This window comes from Malania oleifera, chromosome 12 (assembly GCF_029873635.1).
Source record: "Malania oleifera isolate guangnan ecotype guangnan chromosome 12, ASM2987363v1, whole genome shotgun sequence".
Lineage (NCBI taxonomy): Eukaryota > Viridiplantae > Streptophyta > Magnoliopsida > Santalales > Ximeniaceae > Malania > Malania oleifera.
In genome coordinates this window covers 53555012-53582073 of record NC_080428.1, presented here as the reverse complement: position 1 = coordinate 53582073, position 27062 = coordinate 53555012, and the positions used below count along the sequence as shown (strand labels likewise).

At 34.6% G+C, this 27062-nt stretch overlaps 1 protein-coding gene across 1 annotated transcript; it reads right to left on the bottom strand.

Annotated features, from left to right (window-relative positions):
* Window positions 1-6289: 6289 nt before the first annotated feature.
* LOC131143928 (senescence-specific cysteine protease SAG39-like) lies at window positions 6290-26605 on the bottom strand. Its single transcript, XM_058092281.1, has 3 exons — window positions 26211-26605; window positions 8337-8830; window positions 6290-6807 (listed from the first exon to the last, which is right to left on the bottom strand). Exons 1-3 carry the CDS (start codon window positions 26603-26605, stop codon window positions 6290-6292), a joined length of 1407 nt encoding a protein of 468 aa, XP_057948264.1.
* Window positions 26606-27062: the final 457 nt, after the last annotated feature.

The window sequence follows — 27062 nt, the reverse complement described above, 5'->3', positions numbered from 1 at the left end:
ACAAAAAAATAAAATAAAAAATAAGGTTATTAGTGACGGTTTAAAACCGTCACTAATAATACAAAACCGTTACTAATACTTATTAGAGAAGGTTTCTTGAATATTAGTGACGGTTCAGAATTAATCGCTAAATCTGCTGTGACTAATACTTATTAGTGAAGAATTACAAAAATCGTCACTAATAATGGAGTATTAGTAACGGTTTCATTCCGTTATTAAAAGCCTAAGACCGTAACTATAAATTCTACATTTTCTCGGTTCAAAATCGTCACTAAAGCCCAAGTATTAGTAATGATTTTCAAATCGTCACTAATAGTCCATTATTAGTGACGGTTATTAAATTGTCACTAATGCTCTTCGGACCAGCTATTAGTAGCGGTTTGAGAACCGTCACTAATAATGGACTATTAGTGATGGTTTAAAAACCATTACTAATACTTAGTTTTTAATGATGGTTCCCAAACTGTCACTAAAAATGGACTATCAGTGATGATTTTAAAATCGTCACTAATACTTTGTCGTGGTGTTATTAGTGACAGTTTTCAAACCGCCACTAATACTTTTAACTGATTAATTTTTTTTCATTTCATTCATTGATTCCTGTAAAAACTTGTAATTACATTTTAGCATACATAAAATTAAACCACAATTACTAAAACATTCATAATTATTCAAAATTAAAATAGAAATTGATCAAAATTCAAATACATACAATTATAAATTCAAATTAAAATACAAAAAAAATAATTCTGTTCAGATAGCAAAAACTACAGAAAAAGTCAAAAGCTGCGCGCATCCGACTGTAGTGCCTGGCATCATCATAGTGTTGTGACAGCAGCAAACCCTACAAAGTAATAATTATACAAAAAATTAGTATACAAATTTTCAATATATATGTATACTTAATTAAAAATGATTTGATAGCAAAATGATCGGGCATTCAAACATAGTTAAAAAAAATGATACAATTGTAAATAGTTAAGTTTGATCAGTCGGAATCCAACCCACTTGGTTTGTATCTCATATGCCTGACTTGGACACGTGAGTGCTAAAATTCATTAAGTTTGCTAAATTTGTTTATATTCTAACTTTGCTTCTACGTGGATAAAAAGCTTTAGAGGAGGAGTTTTGGAGCACCGTAAGCTCAAGGTCAATGTCACGGATGTGTCAGGACCGATCTCATTTAGTTTGGATCTCGTATGCCTGAATTAGACACCAGAGTGGTTAAAATGATCTAAGTTTACTAAGTTCGCCTCTAAGTACATAATTTTCAATCAGGGAGGATTTTTTGGACACCGTCAGCCCAGCACGTCTAGCTCAATGTGACATATGTGTCGGGACTAACCCAGCTTAGTTTGAACCTCGTATGCCCAAATTGGACACTTGGGTACTTAAAATGAACTAAGTTTACTAAGTTTGTCTCTAAGCGCATAATTTTCAATCGGGGAGGAGTTTTTGGCCATCGTTAGCTCTGGCATATCCAGTTCAATGTGAAAAACGTTTCAAGACTGACCTTACTCAGTTTGAACCTTGTATGCTCAAATTGGATACCATAGTACTTAAAATGAGCTAAGTTTACTAAGTTCACCTCTAAGCGTATAATTTTCAATTGGGGATGAATTTTTTGGCACCGTCAGCACTAGCACATCAATCTTAATGTGACGGACGTGTCAGGACTGATCCCATTCAGTTTGGACCTCGTATGTCCGAATTGGACACTTGGGTGCTTAAAATGAACTAAGTTCACTAAGTTCGTCTCTAAGCGTATAATTTTCAACCGGGAAGAAGTTTTTTGGCACCGTTAACTCCAGTACGTCCAGCTCAATGTACAAACCTGTGCGGTCTTACCCCACTCAGTTTGGACTTCGTATTCCCAAATTGGACACCTGAGTGTTTAAAATGAATTAAGTTTACTAAGTTTGTTTGTATTCTAACTTTGCTTCTAAGTGGGGAAAAAGCTCCCAAGGAGGAGTTTTTCGGCACCTTCAGCTCTAACACATCCATTTCAATGTGACAGAAGTGTCAAGACTAACCCTATTCAGTTTGAACCTTGTATGCCCAAATTGGACACCTGGGTGCTTAAAATGAACTAAGTTTATTAATTTCTCCTTTGAGCACATAATTTTGAATCGGGGAGGAGTTTTTGGGCACCGTTAGATCTGAAACATCCAGCTTGATGTGACAGACAAGTCGAGACTCACCCTACTCAGTTTGGACCTCGTATGCTCGAATTGGACACTTGGGTGCTTAAAATGAATTAAGTTTACTAAGTTTGGCTCTAAGCGTATAAGTTTCAACGAGGATGAATTTTTAGGCACCATCAGCTCCGACATGTCGAGCTCAATGTCAAGGATGTGTCGGGACTGGTCCCACTCAGTTTGGATCTCGTATGCTTGAATTGGACACCTAGGTGCTTAGAATGGACTAATTTTTCTATGTTTGTTTGTATTCTAACTTTACTTCTAAGTGGAGAAAAAACTCCTAGGGAGGAGTTTTTGGGCATTGTTAGCTTTGGCACGTCCAACTCAATGTGACAAACGTGTTGGGACTGACCCCACTCTGTTTGGACCTCGTATGCCCAAATTGGACACCTAGCCTTAAAAAATTCAGTAGAGTCCCATATGGAAGTTAGGCTAAGGGCTGAACTTAGCAATATGTTTTAAGTTTCAATTTGAAGAGCTATTAAACTACTCATTACATCTTCCCACAAAGAGAGAGAAGGTGATGCCTCTACGTCATCTAATCATAGGAAGCAGCCATATATGTGTGAAGGAGGTTACCAAGGAGAGCGTGATGGTGATCCTTCTTATATGAAGGTGGAATTTCCTTGGTGGGATAGTTATAACCCCACTTGTTGGGTTTCGAGCGCTAAAAATTACTTTTTCTTTCATTGCACTCTAGAAACATCTAGAGTTGTTCAATGCTATGACTGGTTTGAAGCTCATTATGGAATGCCTTCATAGGCAGAATTTGTTTCTGGATTGCTTGTTTGATTAAGGCCCATTAGATATGAGAGTATCAATAGAGAGCTTGCTAAAATATGCCAAACTAGTACTGTCTCAGAGTATAAGACACAATTTGAGTGACTATCAAACAAGATTAAAGATTGGAACGAAAGCCAACTCATTGGTACTTTTATTGAAGGTTCCTACCTAACATTCAGTGTGAGGTCAAAGTACATCGGCTATGAACTATGAATACTATGATTTCCTTGGTATGGTTAAAAGAAGAGAAGTTTGGAGAAGAATAATGTCACTTCAATAAGAACATTAGCAAGTAGAATGTTAGCAACACTATCACATCAATTGCTCCTCGCAACCTTCTTGCCAAAAAATTGAATCAAGAGGAACTTATAGAGAGAATGACAAAAGGTGTGTGCTGGCATTGTGATGAAAAGTGGCATAAAGAGCACCATTGCAAAAAGGGACGACTGTTGATGATTGAACTAGCGGAGGAGCTAGAAACGGTTGAGGATGACTTGCCTTATGTACATCAAATAGTAACTATAATTAGGTGTTCTAACATCACTTAGGACGAAATTGGTTAGTAGAAAGTCCGTTGGATTCTACATTTACACATATTTCTTAGGTCAAATAGTAACTATAATTAGGTGTTCTAACATCACTTAGGATGAAATTGGTTAGTAGAAAGTCCATTGGATTCTACATTTACACATATTTACACTTGATTCAAGTTCAACATTAGGTCAAAGTGACTGGTTTTGCTTTCTTTGATGCTTCGTCTGCTGATGTGAAAGGGCTATGTTTTAACATGATGTTTATTTTCTTTGTTTGTTTTTCGTAATTCTGGCATGTTGCTTGATAGTTTAGCATGTTGCATGCGTATCTTCTGTCTATTTTGCATGTGCTTGCAAGTATGTGTTTTGTTCAAATAACTTGGTATCCATAATAACTCTTCCTTTGATTTTTGGGGTTATGTCTTTATATGCCTTTCAGGATTTTTGAGGTTAGGAGGGTTTTTGTCTAATGCAGCAGCTCCTAATATTTCAAGGCTAGCTAGGTACTTGATAAAATGAAAATAATTTAAGTTTTGTTTGAATGATTTCAATTAGGTACAATTTATTGGAGGGATGTGTTGGGGCGTGCGCTAATATTTTCCCTTCACATAATTGTACTCCTAAACCCTACTTGGTTGCACAGATCATCACTATAAAATTTCTTGGACCAAGATATAGCTTAGAGACCAATAATCAAATAGTAACTATAATTAGGCGTGTTGACCCTAATTACATGTTTGGTGTGGATTGATTGTTACTTGTGCATATTGTAGTACATATCTGCTTAGTGTGAGAAGCATATTTCCGTGTATGCAAAATTTTATACACATTTGTTGTATTACAGGCACGGGCCTCAAGAGGGAGACTAGCCCTGTTGAATAGTCTCGGACTAGCTTAGACCCGGTTAGGAAAGCTAGGTGCGCCATCCTGGTAAGTCGTGTTAGTTGAGGTCAACCCCTAGAATTGACCTAGTTGTAACCGGTGCCGCTCCACCCGTTAAGTGAGCATTAGTAGAATCCTTGGGTTTGCGAATTAGAGGCGGGGACGTAGGCACAGTTGGCCGAATCCCAATAAGGTGTTGATTTTATTTTCTTCAATTTACTTTCTGTACCTATATGTTTATGTTTATCGTTTAAATATTTGATTGAGATTGTGAATACATAGAAAGAACCTAGATTTGTGAAATACTGCTTGTTATATTAGTTGAACCTAGGGGATTAATTTTTAAGTACCCAAGTCACCCCCCTCTTGGGAATACAGCAAGGCAAACAAGGTGTTCTAACATCACTTAGGATGAAATTGGTTAGTAACGAGTCCATTGGATTCTACATTTAAAAATATTTCTCAACCCCATGTACTTACACTTGATTCAAGTTCAACATTGGGTCCAAGTGACTGGTTTCGCTTTCTTTGACACTTCGTCGGCTGATGTGGAAGGTCTAGAAGGTTGTGGGTCTTTATTCCGGAATGATTATCTGGAAAAGTGAAATCTTGGCACTCAGGTTTCAGCGAGCAGCATTCGGAAATGAGGTTATCAATTGTAGTGGGGGAAGTAGTTGGCTTAGCAATGCACAAGGATAACAAATAACGACTGAACAATCATGTTTGTTGCCTTTGCTGGTTATGTTTTAGCTGCTATGTCCCTCACTTGGTTTTCTTTTGATCCATTGGTTGTTTCTGTGTTTTTGTTGACTGTTTGTCTTATTTCTCAAGCCTCAGCTTGTCTCAGATTTCATTAATAAATTCTTATTACCCTTTCAAAAACCATTGGATCGAAGTGTGTAGGAGATTCACCCCTTTCGTGACGTTGCGACAACTCCCATACATAATATAAGTTCTCTATACACAATATTAGTCATCATTGATCATCTACCTAGAGGTTTGTTCTTATGTAATGAATTCTTAATATCTTTTGAAGCTCTTTGAGGGATTTTTTTTTTTTTTTTGTAGGTGATTTTATCTACTTTCACTCTATTTTTTGTAAGCCTCTCTATGCGCAACATTGGTCATCTCCAACTACATTGATTTTAAATGTGTTGATTTGACATATCATATTTGGTTAACATGACAATCAATGTCAATGTATAAAAAAGAAGACTCTTTGTAAAAGTTGTGTAATTTCGAAGAATTATTTTCAAATTTTGTACTCTTGTTCCATAATCACCATTGACTTAACTAAACTTGTAATTGAGTGCTCAATTTTTTAGATAAAAATATTTAGAATTTTTAGAAGTTAAAAAGTATGCGAAAATTCTAAAATATAAAGGAAATGCATGCAAAAAATTTGATAGCTATACACAGTAGTGTAATTTAAACTTAATGATTCAACATTAATAAGGGGTCTCTAGGAGTGCACAAGTATAGAGGTGTGCGTGTGTAAATGTATGTATATATATGACTTGTGTGTCTACATATATTAATATACTAATCTAGAGGCATATGAGCTTGAAGAGAGGTAGAGATCTAGATTTCTAAATTATAAATATATAATACTTTACGTATCATTTTCTATTTCTGTGTCATTAAAAGAAAGTAAAGAACACACAACATCCATCCATCATTTGTAATTTGTGGTATTATAATTATGCCAAAAGATACATATGGAGGTTTTATTATTATTATTATTTTTATTTTTATTTTTTATGGTATGAGAAATTTATTTATATGGCTAGAGGACCTCTCTTAGTGAGGCTAAGTCTTGATTATTGTTGTTTAGATTACAGGATAGGAAGCATCCCTAGCGAGTCAACACCGACCTCGCGGAATCTTCCTTTACCCATCTTCACCCCATTCTGGACCCCAAGAATTCTTCAGCAACCAATACTCCACACCAGTTTCCTTGTAAGTCTGATAACCAACTAGAGTCATGGCATGGTTCAATCTACTATCGCACCAACCTGTATATAGCCCGCCACGGTAGTACTTGAACTGCCTACTTCCAGCGTCGATGGCAATCGAGATTGGCCGGTTAGCCACCGCCTTCAACAACGCATTCTCGCTATTGGCGGGGACTCGTTCGAAGGCACTAATAGCGGCTGCAGCTTTATTGGTCATTTTCTTCAAGTTGCAATGTCCGCCATCGCTTCCACTGTATGGGTAGTCCGTTTCACGGGCAAGACCATTTTCTTTGATGAACTGGAAGGCATATACCACTAGTCCTCCCAAGCAGCCCATATTAAGCTTTCTGTCACAATCCACTAACTCTTGTTCTGATAGAGAAATTAGGTTGCCAGTTTTTATTTGAGTGATTCCTTCGACGGCTGCTACCGCAAAGAATGCCCAACAAGAACCTATATATGATTATTGGAAGGAAAATGATTAGCATCCAACCCAAAATCCATTTTACTGGCCCGACTAGATATAAGGATAAAGGATTAAGAGAAATTATTAGATATATTGGATATATACACTAGATCTAACTTGATTTCGTCATATATATATGTATGTATTTAATTAGATTATATATGATTAATGGAAGGAAAATGATTAGCATCCAACCCATGTTAAATCCATTATATATATAACATCCAAGCAAAACCCATTTTAATTGATACCTGAATAGATGTAAGGGTAAAGGATTGGGAAAATTATTAGGTATATACACTAAAGCTAACTTAATTTTGCTATGTGTACATATTTAATTAAATTAAATAAATTTTTTTATATACATGCAAAATCATGTTAAATTCATTGAACACACTCATTATACCTAATATTTTCTCGAGGGATCGAACCTGCTATATGGACTTATAAAACTACCCTTAGGGTATTCATATTTGGCATACCACCTAGGATGAAAGAAAAGGTTGGAAATGTAAATAAACATAAAAATAAGACAAATTTCAAAATTACTCATAATTCTCCACAAGTTTACCATCTTCATGTATATTATTTTCCATTGTTATCAAAATTAAACTCTGTTCCAAGAGGTTTGAATAACTTTATAGGCATATAGTAGGCAGGTCCAGTAGGCATTGCTAGTTTAATTCTTTGATTATTATTCTTGTACTCTCGTGGTGGGATACTTAGGTTAGTGCATTATGTTGATCGAGACTCGACTTTTCCAATCTAGCACTCATATATGACTCGTACCTTAAAGCTATAAATTAACTTAGGTTTGGGAATAGTGTTCAAATCCTCTCCATTTCCCACTTTTATCTCAACTATTTTTTTTCCTTTACAAAGAATGCGATCCATATTAATTTATTACTAAGCGTACACAATTAATAAAATAATAAAGAACGGGCCAAAAGTATAGAGAAAAAAGAATTGGGTGGTTAAGGAATTAAGTTGGAGGTTACAAGTACCTTTAAAATATATATATATATATATATATATATTTAATTAAATTATGTATCCTTTTTACCCTTATTATAACTTTGATTTTTAATGTGTAATTTCAAAGTAATGTAATTAAATTTCAATGGTGATGTTGAAATAATGAAACAACTAAGTGAAAACTAAAACTGTTTACTATAATTCAATATTTCTAATAATTTTAGCTTATTTTCATATCATATTGTATATACATATGTATATATATTTTTTGCATGTCCTTATATTTACATGAAATTTTCTATTAGGAATAAATTTTAGAATTAAGATGGTGGAGGCCTTTGGACTCTTTATCTCCTTACCAAGTTCAGGGTAACGTATCCCTGCCCGCCATAATCAAAACCAGACAAAGACCCACTAAGAAATCAAATTTCAATTCCTCTTTCGATCCCGTGTCTACACTAGCTTACCACTGAACTACACAGAGATGCACTAAGAATTATAAAATAAATAAATAAATAAGGATGGACTGAGGAAACCTTACCGCATTTGCCTTGATCTTTGACTTCAGTCACGGCACCATTAGTTACCCAGTTCACCGAAGGTGGCACTGTAGTCACATTATGATACCTGAACGTGACCGCAGCAGGTCCTGCCGGGGAATACAGTAACTTTCCGGCCGGCGAGTTCCTGTAGCCGGTGCGGGTGGCCATGAACTCCGCCGCTGTCAGGTCTGCAAACTGATTGACGGATAATTTGTAGGGATGGTTCCCGGCGCGGTTATGGAGATCTATGAGTTTCACGTTGCTCTTGAATATCTCAAATCGGCGGTCCCTCTCGTCGGCGTCCACATGCAGCCGGCCGTACTTGGCGGACCACTCCTGGTACCTCTGGTGCATGTACTGCTCGTACCCATACACACTGGGATATGAAGTCGAGGCCTTGCATGCCCGCATGCAAGAAAGCAGCAGTACAACTGTCAACCAGATCATGGTAGCTGTCCACTGTTTGTGCTTTGAAGTCATTTGTGATCTGAGGCTGCCAAGTGGAAAGAAGAAGAAAAAGGTAAGAAACATTGCTACTGCTATCAGAATTATACTTTAAAATTTAATATTGACAAAGAAGCCATTTAGCATGGTTAGTAATTTAGTTAAGCCGAGAAAGTACTCAGAAATTAGATCATGTTTAGAAGACGAGAATTTGGATTTTAGATTTGAACAGGTATGAAATATAGCTCCATAGAATCAAAGTTATGCTTCCAAACATAACCTTAACCTTTAATTTTTGAATCTTGTCGCATTTAAGTGGAAAACAATAGAGATCTTGCAGCTTTACATACATAATTTGTTAGTTTATGTGTTTGTGTGTATGGTAAATTTTTTCCTTAACAAAATATTGAATTTTTTATGTAGACAATCATACAATTACTCCATGTTTGGGAGCTTATATTCTAGGTCTTTGATTTAGATATAAAATATAGTACATCATCATATTGAGTTTTGTCCAAATCTCAAAAACCTTAAATTTGAGATCGGAGATTCATACTATTAAACACAATCTTAACAAATTTATAGATAACAATGCAAAAATAATAAATTAAAGAAGCTCCATATATACAAACATTTAATTATGTATAATAGTAAATTGCTAGGAAAAAGACGGCACATAAAAATTTTACTCAAAGCAAAAGATGAGGGCAATTAGACCGACGAATAAAAGCTAGTTAGCTATCATTGCATTTTGTTGATCTATACTTAGAATTGGAGAAATTGCTCCCTTTTATACTAGAAAAAAGTAAAATTTAAAGTGTTAATTACTTTTTGTCGTACTTTTTGAAAACTAGCAGGGTTATTTTTTCATTTACTTTTTATAGATAATTTTATAAATTTCTTTTATCTTAATAATAATAATAATAATAATAATAATAATAATAATAATAAATAGTGAAGGAAAGGGACTTACAATTTCATACCTGTACCGGTGAATGGTAAAGGTAGATATTCAAGATTATCTAAAAAGACAAATTCAAGATTCCATTCTTGAATTTAAACTGCGGAAAGTTTCATTACATTCTAGCTAATTTAGGAGACTAATCTTGTCTGCTTTATGGTTAGGGTTTTTTTTTTTCATTAGGTCATTTCAATGTGTTGATGTTATTGTGGAGTGTTGCTTTGGATTGTTAATTTTATCGTGCTAACAGTTTTCTGTTTCATTTCTCAAGCTTTTGACTTGAGTTTGTAAGTTTTGTTTGCTTTTTTCGTTCTAATAAAATCTTTTACCTTCTCAAAAATATTGATCAAGTATCCATACTTTGAGATGAATCTTAATTATATTGTGAAAAATGAAATTTCTCCCCAATATCAAATGCCACATAGGCTCTATCAGGGATTGACATATAAAGTAGGTCATACCTAACTTATCACGCATGCCTGGGCGGAATAATAATTATTTTTATTTTTTTTCCTTTTTATTTGTTTATCATGTTACATGTCAGTGGACAAGTTGAGAATTAGGCCAACTATCCAAATCCTCTTTAGACTTTGAAAAGCATTAGTAAAAAAGTAATTTTATTTTTATTATTTAATTATTAATAAAACTAAAAATAAAATAAAATATATATATATTTAATTTCGTTATTAATATTTAGTCACACTAATAGAGACCAATGTGATATTTAATTACTTAAGCACTGTGCTACATGTTTAACGACTTTACTATTTAAAATTTTTAACTTAAAACATAATAAAAATAAATTATAAAGATAATTTTTGCCATTTCCATTTATCTCAATAGCTAATTGTTCAGTTTAATTTCGTCCATTATTTTTTAAATAAGATCCTAAATATATATACAAAGGACTTGATTAAAATAATTAAAATTAAAATAACCATAGATCGATCATAGTATACTTCTATCCATTAAAGAATAAATTTAATAAGATACAAGGAAATGACATTGAAAAATTAAGAGTATGAGGGAAGACATAGAAAACAACCAGGTGAAAAGTGGGATATAAAGTTTACATAGCAATTTTATTCTCTTACCGAGGTAACTTTGGTTGAAACGTTGTTAATGATGAAATAATCTGAAAAAAAAAAAAAGAAACAAATTGTTGCTTTGTTATTTATTTAATTATTTGTGTGTGTGTGTGGGTGTGTGTGATAGAGAGGCAAAGAGAGAGAGAGAGAGAGAGAGAGAGAGAGAGAGAGAGAGAGAGAGGTGCAAAGAAGAGAAAATATGAGAAGTGAAAGACAGAAAAAAAGGATCATGCCAAAGAAAAAGAAAAGTTATATGGAAAACACGTAATAAAGCAAAATAGGGTCCTAAGGGAGTAAAGAAAAGTTTTATTTATTTTTTATTTTTTATTTTTACAGCTCTTCTTGGTTTTCCTAAAAAATTTAGGATTTATTTTCTTCAATTACAATTTTTTTTAAAAAAATTTGAAACTTACCTTCTCGATCTGCCAAACAAATCAACTGCATAGATTACCCTTTATCTCAAAATTGATTTTTAAAAACTAAGCATATGCCACTAACATAAAACAAGAAATGAATATGGATACTATAATATAATGGTGACTTTTTAAGAAGATTACAAATTTATTGCAACCAAATCACACAGTCTTTCATCATTAATTAAATTTCCTAGTAAAGATTTTTTTCTTTTGCAGGATTGGTAGCCAGAGGTGCTTCAAATTTGGCGGGGAATGCATGAGCTCATCCTTCCACAGTAGCTAAATATTAAATAGTACTAAACCACTAATCAATGCACTGGGTTTTTAATCATGACCTCACAAGTTAACCACAATGACGAAAAAGAAAAGGAAATTAATCCTTAGTTCAAATCTTACTATTTACATTTTTGTATTAATGTTTCTATGGATGAGGGTAATATGCATGTTGTCCCAAGACTGATGAGATAATTTGCAACCATGAAGAAAAGTGATAAGAGCTCAAGCTCTAGGCAGGAGTCTTTATGCCAAGTGGAATGAGGTAGGCCTCGTTTAGGGTGAGCACCCTTGTGCTTGAGCCACGTACATGAGTGATCATACAACATATTGATGGTGATTTTTTGAACAAAATTTTCATTTTTACCTATTGGTTTTCTATTAAAGTCGTGTTCAAAATTTTCATGATTTTTTGAAACTTTTAATGGGTTTTCTCCATCTTTATTTACTTTCAAAATTTTTTAAGTTTACGAAAAAAAGAGAGAGCGAGAGACAGAGAGGTTGGTTGTGTCATCCATCTTTACGATATGCTTGAAGAACAGTTGTGTCATCTCTTCTGTCGAATAGTACTTTGGTGCGGGTATAAACCTACCATATTTTAAAAACTTGTCTATAACCACATGTATAGACCCTGTATCCCTCATTCTAGGCAAGTTTGTGATGAATTCTAACGAAACTGTAGAGACCCGAAGAATTATAGTAGTTAAATAATAAAAGAAAAGAGAGAAACAGGAAAATTTTTAAAAGGAATTTACAGTGTCTCGTCGACGAACACAGGGCGCTCGTCGACGAGCATCCTTCTTGGGTTTGTCGACGGGACATTCATCTCGTCGATGAGAAGTTGCCGAAGGCCATTTTCAGGGCCTGAATCTCGTCGACGAGGAGTACGCGTTCGTCAACGAGACTACAACTTGAACTCGTCAACGAGGTGACGTGGCTCGTCGACGAGGCCATGTGGACAACATTTTATATATAGCCTAAAACGGATTTTTAATGAAGGAAAATCATTTTATCATTTTCTCTTTCTCTCTCTACACAATTCTTTTGACTTCTCTCTAGAAATCCGGCTTCGTCTCTCCTCGGTTCAACGATCATAAGCTACCATAGTTATTCGGGGGAGATTCTCTACAACATAGCCAGAGCAAAATGTTGGTTTGAGAAATTTGGGAACCATCCCAAAACCAAGGTAAGTAGATTATTTGAATATTTTCAGTATTACCCATATCATTTGAGGCTAGATTCTTTATTATATACGAATATACTGGAGTTTTGTGAAGTAAAATTAGGGTATTATATTTTCAGGAATAGAGTGTTTTGGGACCTTGTAGGCAAGGGTTGAGGACCCCAGTAGGTGGTATTTCAGGAACTCAGGTAAAATGATATATGAATTATAGTTTAGGGATTTTGCATATGTGGATTTGGGGAAATATGTATGCGATAATTATTTAGGTGAATTCAGTTGTTTGATTGTGAAATTATGTGTGTAATATATCAGGATGTTTAAATTATAAATACCGCACGTGTGAGACTGTAAATAGCAGCTAGTGTTCAGATAGTCAGTTAAGGGAAATATGCTATGCTAGGAATTTTAGTATGATTATCAGCAGAAATTACATGTTTTACCAGATTATTATTATTCAGATTATAAAATATTTGTATAGAAGAAAATACAGATTTTAGAGCATGTGAATTTATTTGTTTAAATCGTGTGACATGATTTTATAGTATATTAGCACAGTATTTATGAAAATACAAATACCATATTTTACAGTATATTAGCAGAAAATATCATGGGATATATATATATATATATATATATATATTATAGAATGATGAATTTTTAGTACATATACAGATAGAAATTATACAGTATATTTAAAAACATGATTTGCAGTACATGTACAGAAACATATATTTTCAGTAATTTCAGAACACCATGATTTCTAAAACCATAACACCCAGATTATCAGATGCACAGACAGATGCACAGATATATAGACATTAAATATTCAGTCTATTACTTAGATTTTCAGATCAATTTTGTAATGTTATGGTTATTTCAAAAACATGGTAAACCGGTTGTATAAAAATATCAGTTACATATATAGTATCAGACACTGATGGACCAGATTCAGTTAACAAAGTACGGTACCGTAGCTATTTTCAATTCAATGTGCCACCACATAACTCAGACAGTATGTGAATATTCAGCAGTCAATCGTGCCTATGTTGTCGACAGGCTCCCCATCAGTTAGGGTTGCGGAGGACGATCTGACTTTCGGAGTTCAGTTGACTTATCTTGGTTAGCCAGCTAGGATAGGTCCTGCCTTAGGGTCACACAACCCTGTCATAAGGGGTACATTCATGACTTTCAGTTATCCATCCAGGGAAATTTTGTCAGTTATTATATATTTATTTAGATTTATGGAAACCGTAGACATACCTATGGATATTAGAAGTATTATGAATAGAAAATTTAGAAAAATAGTTTATGCTAAATAACATAGATATGAGCTCTACTGCACATTATTTATTATACATGCTTTCTCAGACTCAGCTATTTATGGTATTTCTAAATTAGTTTTTAAAAATATGCAAACTCACCTGCCACACACTAGTAATAGCGTATTTCGCCTTACCGAGTGTTGTCTCATCTTAGTGATTTAATATTTTTCAAGCGATCCAGTTAGGTAAGCAGATCAGGCTCGCAGATAGTGGGCCTACAGTACTGCCCTGTCTATAGGATGAGTATTTTGGGAAGTCATTTTTGAGTAGTCCCTAAGTTCAAATGAGGGTATTTTGAGAATGGTTATATACGTATATTTTGAGAAAAATTCTAACACTCTGGTATTGTATATATTGATATGGTTGTATGTGTTTCTACTTTCCGCTGCCTAGGTAGTTTAGGACCATGATGATGGTATGATTTATAATAAAATGTATCAGGGCAGTGAAATTTCACAGCATATATTTATAAGGGAAAAAAATGGTATGAAAAATCAGGTCATTATAGTTTGGTATCAGAGCCTAGGTTGCTAGATTCTGTAGACTTTAGAGTGGAGAGGAAGCAATACCAGAGTATAGGAAAGGATTTGAGGCTTTGTTTAACGGTCTGAGTACAGGATTTCCGTGGTGGTTTCTGTGCCTTTCATGGGGTGACAATTTTAGGAAAGTCATAGTAAACTATTGTTGAGTCGTGTGTCTAGGTTGTAGGATTGGAATTTTGAATTTAGATCAAGGAGGATAGTTAATAGTGAATATGGGATTTTAGTTGAATGAAATTAATTAGACTTGTATGGGAGATAGGGTCCTTAAATTGCGAACGGTGTGAAGCACTGTCCTAAGGTGCACTAGAATACACACTAGCACTATCACTTAAACAACTTTTAGAGATTATTCTACCTTATCATTTATTAATGAATTTTCCTTTTTTCACTCTTTTCAATGTGGGACAAACCCACATAGCATTAAATGCTCCTTATGAATGTTTTAGAGAATTTATAAATGGAAGACTTTGAAAACCCAAAAAATCGATTATTTTAGAAAATATCTCAACAGCATCTTGCCTAGATAATTTATATGCATCTAGAGACTTTACCAAAGTCTTATAAAAAGGCGGTCTCACCTTCACACTCATATAGGCAAATTCAGTCAAGTGTACCCGCCCTGCAACTAAGTACACCGCCAATTAAGGCTATGGATCTATTAGAAGCCTTCACTCAACCTCACATGTTGTATTGAGCATTGCACATGCCATTAGAAGAGATAATGATAGTGTTGTCATCGACCACTCACACAACTTGTTTCCCCATTGAACCTAGACCCTAAATTCTCCATTCTCATAGCTTTGGTTGCTACTACAAGTGATTCATCCAATTGGCTTAAGTCCCATTCCTATCAATGCATTTCTACTTAGTATCTATTTAATCCATTAGTTAAAAGGTTCCTATTTCAAAAATTTATCTCACAATTCATTACTTTTCATTAATTTGATTAAATAGATAATAAATACTTCCCACATTTTCTTGGTCACTTTTCAATAATAACTCAATTTGGCTATTTGATTAGTTGTGATTAGTCTGTAAATATAAACTAACCAAAGACAAAATATTCATAATCATGTGTTTAATAGCCATTTGGATAATGTAACACATAAGTCACTCATCAATATGTTTACAATTAATATACTTTAATTTCTTGATGTCATGTTGTGGTTTGTGAAGTTAGTTGGATCCGCCATCGTATTATTACTTCCACGCACTTGCCTTATTTGTACATATCAATTTGCTTCTCAAAGATTGAAAAATCGTTAATAATAATTTCGAGGATATATCTTTATGTAGATATTTATGCATCGTTATACAATTTCATGTATGATCAAGAATACCAAAAATCACGCCCCCACGAGCATGGTGCAGTGGAAAGGCATCAGCAAGTAAGAAGGAGCATCGGAGGTTCAATTCCAGGTAGACACACTCATGGAGCCTGCGGTACCTATGGATGGTGAGAGTTTACTCTGTGAGCCAGCGGGGACAGTGGATGGTGAGAGTTCGCTCAGTGAACCAGTGGGGACCGTGGATGGTGAGAGTTCTCTGTGAGCCAGCGGAGATCGTGGATGGTAATGGAGATGAGTCCTGGGGTTCGGGTTGGCCGAATGTCCAAATGATGCATAGAAGTTGTGTTTGCATTTTGGACTTTATCCTGATCAACGAGAGCTAGGGGCGGAGGACACTGATCCGTAGGTTTGGTGCCGCACTAGGGGGTTCGAAGGGCTCGTTGGTGGCTAGAGTTCTTATGCAATAATAAAAAAAAAATACGAAAAATCACGTTGGAGTCCCTAACAAATAAAGATAATAAGTTTGTGTGGTTCACGAAAATCTGCCTCATTATGGGAAAAATAGATAATATTCTATCTTATGTGTAATGGAATGAAATGACATAATATATTGACATTGTCAACTGCAAATGGTGGAATGTAAATGTAAGTTTACAAACTCTTATGTATCAACTAAATAAATTACTTTTACCAAATCTCATCCATATGGATCAAGCATTCATAATAAGATCAATTCAGTAACGTGCCTTAGTCTATTATGCATATATGCATTCGCCAATTAAAAAAATAATTCAATAACAATAGTGGGGAGTTTAAAAAATCTATACCTATTTTATGATATGAAGTGCTATGTGAACCCAAATTTCAATTATAGAAATAAAAAATGGGACTTTAGGTTTAAGCATCTTGATATGAGTGATGATAACAATAATGTATTTCTTATGATATTAGGTGAAGGAATCAGTCATATCCTATGTGCATTCCATTTCTTAAAAAAAGAAGAAGAACTATTTATAACTTTTTAATTAAACAAATTTATAATGATATTCAAATTTATAATTTGCTACTACATGTATTGATTGTGTTGGGTTTGGGTATCACTCTTATGTGGAGAAACCCATTCAGATCTCTAGCCCATTTTTTTTGGCCTCTTTATTGGGTTTTTTTTAGAGACCTTCTTACACCTCATTTAAAGTAAATAAAATTAAGATTGACAGTGTAGAATTCCATAAAAAAATGTGAGAGAAAGTGTGCAGTAGAAAGAGGGAGAAGCAGAAGAGAAAATTTGGGTCTTTGCTATAATATGCAATTTTGATCAACCGATGATTGAATAGTCATCCGCAGTTTGATCAAGCTGATATTTTTTCAGCATATATAGGACTCATAGACGCTGCATTTTAACGGTCAGATTGGTCATCCAAGCTCTGTAGCGTCATATATCAGCTTTTTGATAGTAACGACATTGAGAAAATCTAGTTTTTTGCAATAGTATGCAATTTTGATCAATCAACCATTAGAGGGGCATCCGTGGTCCAATTGAGTTGGTTGTTTTTCAATTGATAGAGGAATCATGGAATATGATTTTGAATGGCCAGATTGGTCGTCTAAGCGCTGTAGCGTTAGATATCGGGTTTGAACAGTAATCACGTTTTTTTTTTTTTTTTGGGTGAAATTCTTAACTTTTTCACTTTAAGATTTCTTGTTGTTAGCTAAAAATAGAGTTATGTACTCACTGTGGTAGCTAAAAGTTAAGATCTTGTACCCACCCTTTTATCATAGTAAAGTTTGTGAGTAGACTCTCAAGTCCCATGGTTCTTACCCTTTGATTTGAAGGGGTTTCCCCTGTAAAATCCTGTGTCTCATATGATTGATATTTGTGATTATTTTTGGACTGATTTTGTGCTACTGAAAATATATATTTTTGTACTATTATCATATCACAAGAACTGATTTTATTAATTAGGAGAGAAAAAACTTCTGGTTGTGTTTCCGTAATTTTTCGGTAAGTCTCATTTCTTCTCAACATATTGTAATTAATTTGTATTGCCATTTGTTGATACAGAACCCCAAAGCTCATAGCTAACAATTTGGAGACCAAATTTAAAGAGAGGTGAAAGAAAGGAGACTAGCTAATCAGTCTACTAACCCACTTGTATTAATTTAAAGGTGTAGAATGGAATCACTACTTAATTTTTTTTCCTAAAAAGTAAAAATAAGGAAAAAAAAAATTTTTTTGAAAATATTTTGAGTTTAGGAGTATAATTTTTAAGACTTAAAAAATAATTTTTTTAAAAGAAAATTTGGAGTGGACCTATCTCTATTTGAAGAGATAGGCCGCTCACATACTCATTCCTGTGATAAAAGTCTCTCATAGTTTACAAAAATATTTTAGTAAAAAATATTTTGGTAAAATTTAGAAAAAAATATTTAATTTAGAAAATCAAAGTTCAAGTTCCTTTCGAAGAATCCAATTTTAGGAAAACTCCTCATATATATATATATATATATATATATATATTTCATGAAAAAATATTTCATGAAATCTATACGAAGAAATTGGCCTCAAGAAGACCCCACAACTCTATTATTTGTCTATTTTTTCTTTATTTATATAAAGAAAAAAATTAAAAATACACAACAAAGACTTTAAAAAAATTTTTATTTTTTTAAAAAAAAATTTGGACTAGACCTCTCTCTCTCTTTCAAGAGACAAGCTACCTACAACCCATTTCTCGGATCAATTCTCTTGTAGTACATAAAAATATTATTTTAAAAAATATTTTTGTGAATTTTGAAAAAAATATTTAATTTAGAAAATCAAAATTCAAATTATTTTTGAAAAAGTCCAAAGCTTAGGAAAGCCTTTTGATATTTTGATTTCTAAATTAAAAACTCTAATTTTCAAATACAAAATCAGCCTAAAAACACCCTTAAAAATACAAATTTAATTTAGAAAAACAAAATTCAAGTATTTTTTATAAAAGTCCAAATTTTAAGAATATTTTGATATTTTGATTTCTAAATTAAAAATTCTAATTTTGAAACACATTTCAGTCTTAAAAACACCGTAAAAACTTCCTTTTTTAGAAAAAATTAATTTCAAAACCCAATTTGGGAAAACCAACTTTAGAAAAAAAAAAAAAAAGAACCTTGTTTTTTTTTTCCTAAAAAAAAAAAAGAAAATATTGGGGTTTTTTAGGAAAAATCATAAATTATAGCAAATCTCAACATCCAAGAGATTTAATTCAAATAAACATGACTTAACAAAATAGTAAATCACCCTAGAAGTATAAAAGAATTACAAAAAACTAACATGTAAAACAATCTCTGATTTGGCTGGTGGACTAGTCAATAAATGGCAATTGATTGCTTGTTAACCAAATTAAGAAATTAAAAGTTTTGTTCCATGATCTTAATTTCTATGTGCAAATATACATCCTAATAGACCCATAGATGATGTGTAAATTGATTTTTAGGACATGTAACACATGTAGAAAAAAAACATGCAAATTTATTCTTTGCAAATTTATTATGGCTTAAATTACATATATACACTTATTTTAACCATTGCATGTTATAACATTCATTTCTTTGCGTACAAAAACATGTATGATTGTTGATCACACTAACTAATATGCATATACACATAATACAAACATGGATTAGCACATCGTACTTAAACTATAAAAATGAAAAAGCAAAATAAAATGATGACTTGGAATTAATTCGACTACAAGGGGAAATTATGTATGGGGCCTCCCCTTTCACGTGTTTGTGTGCCCATATTTTAAATGTTAGACATGTGGTAAATTGGTCTTAAATTTATTAATATTAGAGATGTGAAGAGGGGGACCCATTTTTCATAAGTGTATAATTTAGGACATACAGACATGTGAAGAGGGAGGTCCCTTATATAATTTTTCGACCACAAGGTATGATAGTGGGAAGATATGAAGAATCCAACAAAAGGTGGTGAGAGAAAATAAGATAAAGTGAGAGAGAAAGGTAGGAGGAGGAATATGGGATGAATGGAAGAATGAAAAGGGATTCTAATAAAAAACTTGATTTCTACGGCCAAAATAGCACCCTAATGGTCCTTCCTTACTGTTTTGCATCCCCTAAAAGAGCCTTATGCCTTATTTATTTATACATAAGTAATGTGAAGGAAGCTAAAAATAATTAGCTTGTGTCATACATGGTAGTTAACACTACAAAAAAATAAAATAAAAAATAAGGTTATTAGTGACGGTTTAAAACCGTCACTAATAATACAAAACCGTTACTAATACTTATTAGCGAAGGTTTCATGAATATTAGTGACGGTTCAGAATTAATCGCTAATCTGCTGTGACTAATACTTATTAGTGAAGAATTACAAAAATCGTCACTAATAATGGAGTATTAGTAACGGTTTCATTCCGTCATTAAAAGCCTAACACCGTAACTATAAATTCTACATTTTCTCGGTTCAAAATCGTCACTAAAGCCCAAGTATTAGTAATGGTTTTCAAATCGTCACTAATAGTCCATTATTAGTGACGGTTATTAAATCGTCACTAATGCTCACCGGACCAGCTATTAGTAACGGTTTGAGAACCGTCACTAATAATGGACTATTAGTGATGGTTTAAAAACCATTACTAATACTTAGTTTTTAATGACGGTTCCCAAACTGTCACTAAAAATGGACTATCAGTGATGATTTTAAAATCGTCACTAATACTTCGTCGTGGTGTTATTAGTGACAGTTTTCAAACCGTCACTAATACTTTTAACTGATTAATTTTTTTTCATTTCATTCATTGATTCCTGTAAAAACTTGTAATTACATTTTAGCATACATAAAATTAAACCACAATTGCTAAAACATTCATAAATTATTCAAAATTAAAATACAAATTGATCAAAATTCAAATACATACAATTATAAATTCAAATTAAAATACAAAAAAAAATAATTCTGTTCAGATAGCAAAAACTACAGAAAAAGTCAGAAGCTGCGTGCATCCGACTGTAGTGCCTGGCATCGTCATAGTGTTGTGACAGCCGCAAACCCTACAAAGTAATAATTATACAAAAAATTAGTATACAAATTTTCAATATATATGTACACTTAATTAAAAATGATTTGATAGCAAAATGATCGGGCATTCAAACATAGTTAAAAAAAATGATACAATTGTAAATAGTTAAGTTTGATCAGTCGGAATCCAACCCACTTGGTTTCTACCTCATATGCCCGACTTAGACACGTGAGTGCTAAAATTCATTAAGTTTGCTAAATTTGTTTATATTCTAACTTTGCTTCTATGTGGATAAAAAGCTTCGGAGGAGGAGTTTTGGAGCACCGTAAGCTCAAGGTCAATGTCACGGATGTGTCAGGACCGATCTCATTTAGTTTGGATCTCGCATGCCTGAATTGGACACCTGAGTGGTTAAAATGATCTAAGTTTACTAAGTTCGCCTCTAAGTACATAATTTTCAATCAGGGAGGATTTTTTGGGCACCATCAACCCAGCACGTCTAGCTCAATGTGGCAGATGTGTCGGGACTAATCCAGCTCAGTTTGAACCTCGTATGCCCAAATTGGACACTTGGGTACTTAAAATGAACTAAGTTTAGTAAGTTTGCCTCTAAGCGTATAATTTTCAATCGGGGAGGAGTTTTTGACCATCGTCAGCTCTAGCATATCCAGTTCAATGTGACAAACGTTTCAAGACTGACCTTACTCAGTTTGAACCTTGTATGCTCAAATTGGATACCTTAGTACTTAAAATGAACTAAGTTTACTAAGTTCACCTCTAAGCGCATAATTTTCAATTAAGGATGAATTTTTGGGCACCGTCAGCTCTAGCACATCAATCTCAATGTGACGGACGTGTCGGGACTGATCACATTCATTTTGGACCTCGTATGTCCGAATTGGACGCTTGGGTGCTTAAAATGAACTAAGTTCACTAAGTTCGTCTCTAAGCGTATAATTTTCAACCGGGAAGAAGTTTTTGGGCACCGTTAGCTCCAGTACGTCCAGCTCAACGTGACAAACCTGTGCGGTCTGACCCCACTCAGTTTGGACTTCGTATTCCCAAATTGGACACCTGAGTGTTTAAAATAAATTAAGTTTATTAAGTTTGTTTGCATTCTAACTTTGCTTCTAAGTGGTGAAAAAGCTCCCAAGGAGGAGTTTTTGGGCACCGTCAGCTCTAACACGTCCATGCCAATGTGGCAGACGTGTCAGGACTAACCCTATTCAGTTTGAACCTTGTATGCCCAAATTGGACACCGGGGTGCTTAAAATGAACTAAATTTACTAAGTTAATCTCTAAGCGCATAATTTTCAATTAGGGAGGAGTTTTTAGGCACTGTTAGCTCCAACACGTCCAGCTCAATGTGATGGATGTGTCGGGACTGATCCCACTTAGTTTGGATCTCGTATGCCTGAATTGGACACCTATGTGCTTAAAATGAACTAAGTTTATTAATTTCTCCTTTGAGCACATAATTTCGAATCGGGGAGGATTTTTTGGGCACCGTTAGATCTGAAACATCCAGTTCGATGTGACAGACAAGTCGAGACTAACCCCACTCGGTTTGGACGTCGTATGCTCGAATTGGACACTTGGGTGCTTAAAATGAACTAAGTTTACTAAGTTTGGCTCTAAGCGTATAAGTTTCAACGACGATGAATTTTTAGGCACCGTCAGCTCTAACATGTCGAGCTCAATGTCAAGGATGTGTCGGGACTAGTCCCACTCAGTTTGGATCTCGTATGCTTGAATTGGACACCTAGGTGCTTAGAATGGACTAATTTTTCTAAGTTTGTTTGTATTCTAACTTTACTTCTGAGTGGAGAAAAAACTCCTAGGGAGGAGTTTTTGGGCATTGTTAGCTTTGGGACATCCAACTCAATGTGACAAACGTGTCAGGACTGACCCCACTCAGTTTGGACCTCCTATGCCCAAATGGGACACCTAGCCTTAAAAAATTCAGTAGAGTCCCAGATGGAAGTTAGGCTAAAGGCTGAACTTAACAATATGTTTTAAGTTTCAATTTGAAGAGCTACATGCATTGCTCACTAAACTACTCATTACATCTTCCCAAAAAGAGAGAGAAGGTGATGCCTCTACGTCATCTAATCATAGGAAGCAGCCACACATGTATGAAGGAGGTTACCAAGGAGAGCGTGATGGTGATCCTTCTTATATGAAGGCGGAATTTCCTCTGTGGGATAGTTATAACCCTACTTGTTGGGTTTTTAGGGCTAAAAATTACTTTTGCTTTCATTGCACTCTAGAAACATCTAGAGTTGTTCAATGGTATGACTGGTTTGAAGCTCATTATGGAATGCCTTCATAGGTAGAATTTGTTTCTGGATTGCTTGTCTGATTAGGGCCCATTAGATATGAGAATATCAATAGAGAGCTTGCTAAAATATGCCAAACTAGTATTATCTCAGAGTATAAGACCACAATTGAGTGGACTATCAAACAAATTAAAGATTGGATGAAAGCCAGACTATTGGAACTTTTATTGAGGTTCCTCCATACCTACATCAGTGTGAGGGTAAAAGTACATCGGATGATGAACTATGAATGCTACGATTGCTGTGCATGGTTAAAGAAGAGAGAGTTTGGAGCAGAAGAATGCACTTCAATAAGAACATTACCAAGTAGAATGTTAGCAACACTATCACATCAATTGCTCCTCGCAACCTTCTTGCCAAAAAATTGAATCAAGAGGAACTTATTGAGAGAATGACAAAAGGTGTGTGTTGGCCTTGTGATGAAAAGTGGCATAAAGAGCACCATTGCAAAAAGGGACGACTGTTGATGATTGAACTAGCGGAGGAGCCAGAAACGGTTGTCCCGGGAGCGCGTGTGCCCTGGACGGCGAAATAAAGATCAATTTTTTATTTTTAAGGAAAAATCATGGAATGTCGGAGTCGCCACTAACCTTTAGTGTGGTTAGAACACATAATTACTGCCTTAATAATAATTTAATCCTAGATTAACAATAATAGCACATCAATAATATAATGGTAGTAATAATACCATAGTAATTCAGTACATAATAATTAAGTGCCTGTGTTGGCGACAGGCTCACCATTATCAGTTAGGGTTGCGGAGGACGATCTGACTTTCGGAGTGCAGTTGACTTATCTGTTAGCCAGCTAGGATAGGTCCTGCCTTAGGGTCACACACCTTGTCATTAAGGGGTACATTCATGACTTCAGTTATCCATCAGGGAAATTTTGTAAGTATTATATATTATTTAGATTTATGGACAACCGTTTAGACATACCTATGGATATTAGAAGTATTCTGATCGAAATTTAGAAAAAATGTTTATGGCTAAATAACATAGAGATTGAGCTCTACTGAAACATTATTATTATACATTGCTTTCTCAGACTCAAAGCTATTTATGGTATTTCTAAATTAGTTTAAAAAATGCAAACTCACTGCCACACACTAGTAAAGCTTATTCGCCTCTTACCGAAGTGTGTCTCACTTAGTTGATTTAATATTTTTCAAGCGATCCAGTTAGGTAAGCAGATCAGGCTCGCAGATAGTGCGCCTTACGTACTGCCCTGTCTCTAGGATGAGTATTTTGGGAAGTCATTTTGAGTAGTCCTAAGTTCAAAGAGGGTATTTTGAGAATGGTATATACGTATATTGTGAGGAAAAATTCTAACACTCTGGTATTGTAAATTGCAATGGTTGTATGTGTTCTACTTTAGCTGCCTAGGTGTGTAGGACCATGTGATTGTATGATTATAATAAAATGTATCAGGGCAGGAAATTCACAGCATATATTTATAAGGGAAAAAATAGGTATGAAAAATAAGGTCTTTAGTTTGGTATCAGAGGCCTAGGTTGCTAGATTCTGTAGACTTTAGAGTGGAGAGGAAGCACTACCAGAGTATAGGAAAGGATTAGGCCTATGTTTACGGTTCGAAGTACAGGATTTCCGTGGGTGGTTCTGTTGCCTTTCATGGGGGTTGACATTTAGGACAGTCATAGTAAAATTGTTGAGTCGTGTGTCTAGGTTGTAGGATCGCGAATTTGAATTTAGATCAAGGAGCGATTAGTTAATAGTGAATATGGGACTTTAGTTGCATGAAATTAATTAGACTTGTATGGGAGATGGGTCATTAAATTGCGACGGTTTTGAAGCACTGTCCTAAGGTGCACTAGAATACACACTAGCACTATCATTATTAAAAACTTTTAGAGATAGCTAACTTCATTTATTAAGAATTTTCCTTCTTTTCTTTTTCACTTTTCAATGTGGGACAAACCCAAATAGCAGTAAAGGCTCCTTAGAATTGTTTAGAGAATTTATAAAGGAAAAAGACTTGAAAACCCAAAAAATCGATTATTTTAGAAAATATCTCAACAGCATATTGCTAGATAATTTATATGGCGCCCCACATCTAGAGACTTTACCAAAGTCTATAAAAAGGCGGGTCTCACCTTCACACTATATAGGCCAATCAGTCAAGTGGTTGTACCCGCCATGACAATAAGTACACCGCCACATTAAGGCTATGGGATCTATTAGAAGCTTCAACTCAACCTCAACATGTGTATTGAGCATTGCACCTGCTAGAAGAGATAATGATAGGTGTTGTCATCGCCACTCAACAACTTGTTTCCCCATTAACCTAGACCCTAAAGTCTCCATTCTCCCTAGCTTTGGTTGCTACTACAAAGTGATTCAGCAATTGGGCTAAGTCCCATTCCTATCAGATGCATTTTCTTAATAGTATTAGTTAATCCATAGTTTAACAGGGTTCCTATTTCAAAAATTTATCTCACAATTCATTAATTTGTCATTAATTTGATTAAATAGATAATAAATAACTTCCCACTTTTCTGGGCACTTTTCAATAATAACTCAATTTGGATATTGATTAGTTGTTGATTAGTCTGTAAATATAAACTAACCAAAGACAAAATATTTCATATCATGTGTTTAATAGCCATTTTGGATAATGTAACACATAAGTCACTATCAAGCGTGTTTACAATTAAGATACTTTAATTTCTTGATGTAATGTTGTGGTTTGGACGTTAGTGGGTCCGTCCATCGTATTATTACTCCACGCATTGCCTTATTTGTACATATCAATTTGCTTCTCCAAGAGTGAAAAAATCGAATAATAATTCGAGGATATATCTTAGGTAGATATTATGCAGCGTTATACAATTTATGTATGATCACGAATACCAAAAATCCGCCCCACGAGCATGTGCAGTGAAAGGCATCAGTAAGTAAGAAGAGCATCGGAGCGTCAATTTCCAGGTAACACACTCATGGAGCTGCGGTACCATGGATGGTGAGAAGTTTACTGTGAGCCAGGCGGGGGACGCAGTGGGAGGTGGTGAGAGTTCGCCAGTGAACCAGTGGGGACCGTGGATGGTGAGAGTTTTCTTGTGAGCCCGCGGAGATCGTTTTGGATGGAAATGGGATGAGTTCTGGGGTTGGGTGTGGACGAAAATGTCAAAATTGATGCATAGAATTGTTGTTGTTTGCATTTTGGCCTTTCTCCTGATATCCCCCGAGAGCTCGGGGCGTAGGACCCTGATCCGTAGGTGTTTGGTGCTGCCCGTTCACTATGGGGGTCGAAGGGCTCGGTGGTGGCAGAGTTCTTCGCATCATCCAACCCAAATCCGACAAACATTTCAGTTTGGCGTCCCTCACACTCCAGCCTAATACGTTGTGGTTCCCGAGAACTCTGCCTCATTATGGGAAAATAGATAATATCTATCTGCTGTGTCATGGAATGACATGCCATTAATATCTGGACCCTTGTCAACTGCACAGTTTGGTGGCCGGTCAAGAAGTTTCCTTACCCTCTTCTGTTATCCACACCACTATTGAATGTTTTACCTCAAAGTCTATGAATGATATTATGGATTCAAGCATTCATAATAAGATCAATTCAGGAATTCGTGCCTTTTAGGTCGAGTATGTCATATATGATTCGCCAATTAAAAAATATCATTGTTTTATCAATAGTGGGAGTTTACAGAATCTTATACCTGTTTTTATTTTGTAGTGGATATGAAGTGCTATGTGATATCCAAAGTTTTTGCATTTATAGAATTATAAAATGGCGATTAGGTTTAAGCATATTGATATGAGTATGATTAACAATAAGTATTTCTTATGATATTAGGTTGAAGAATCATCGATCTATG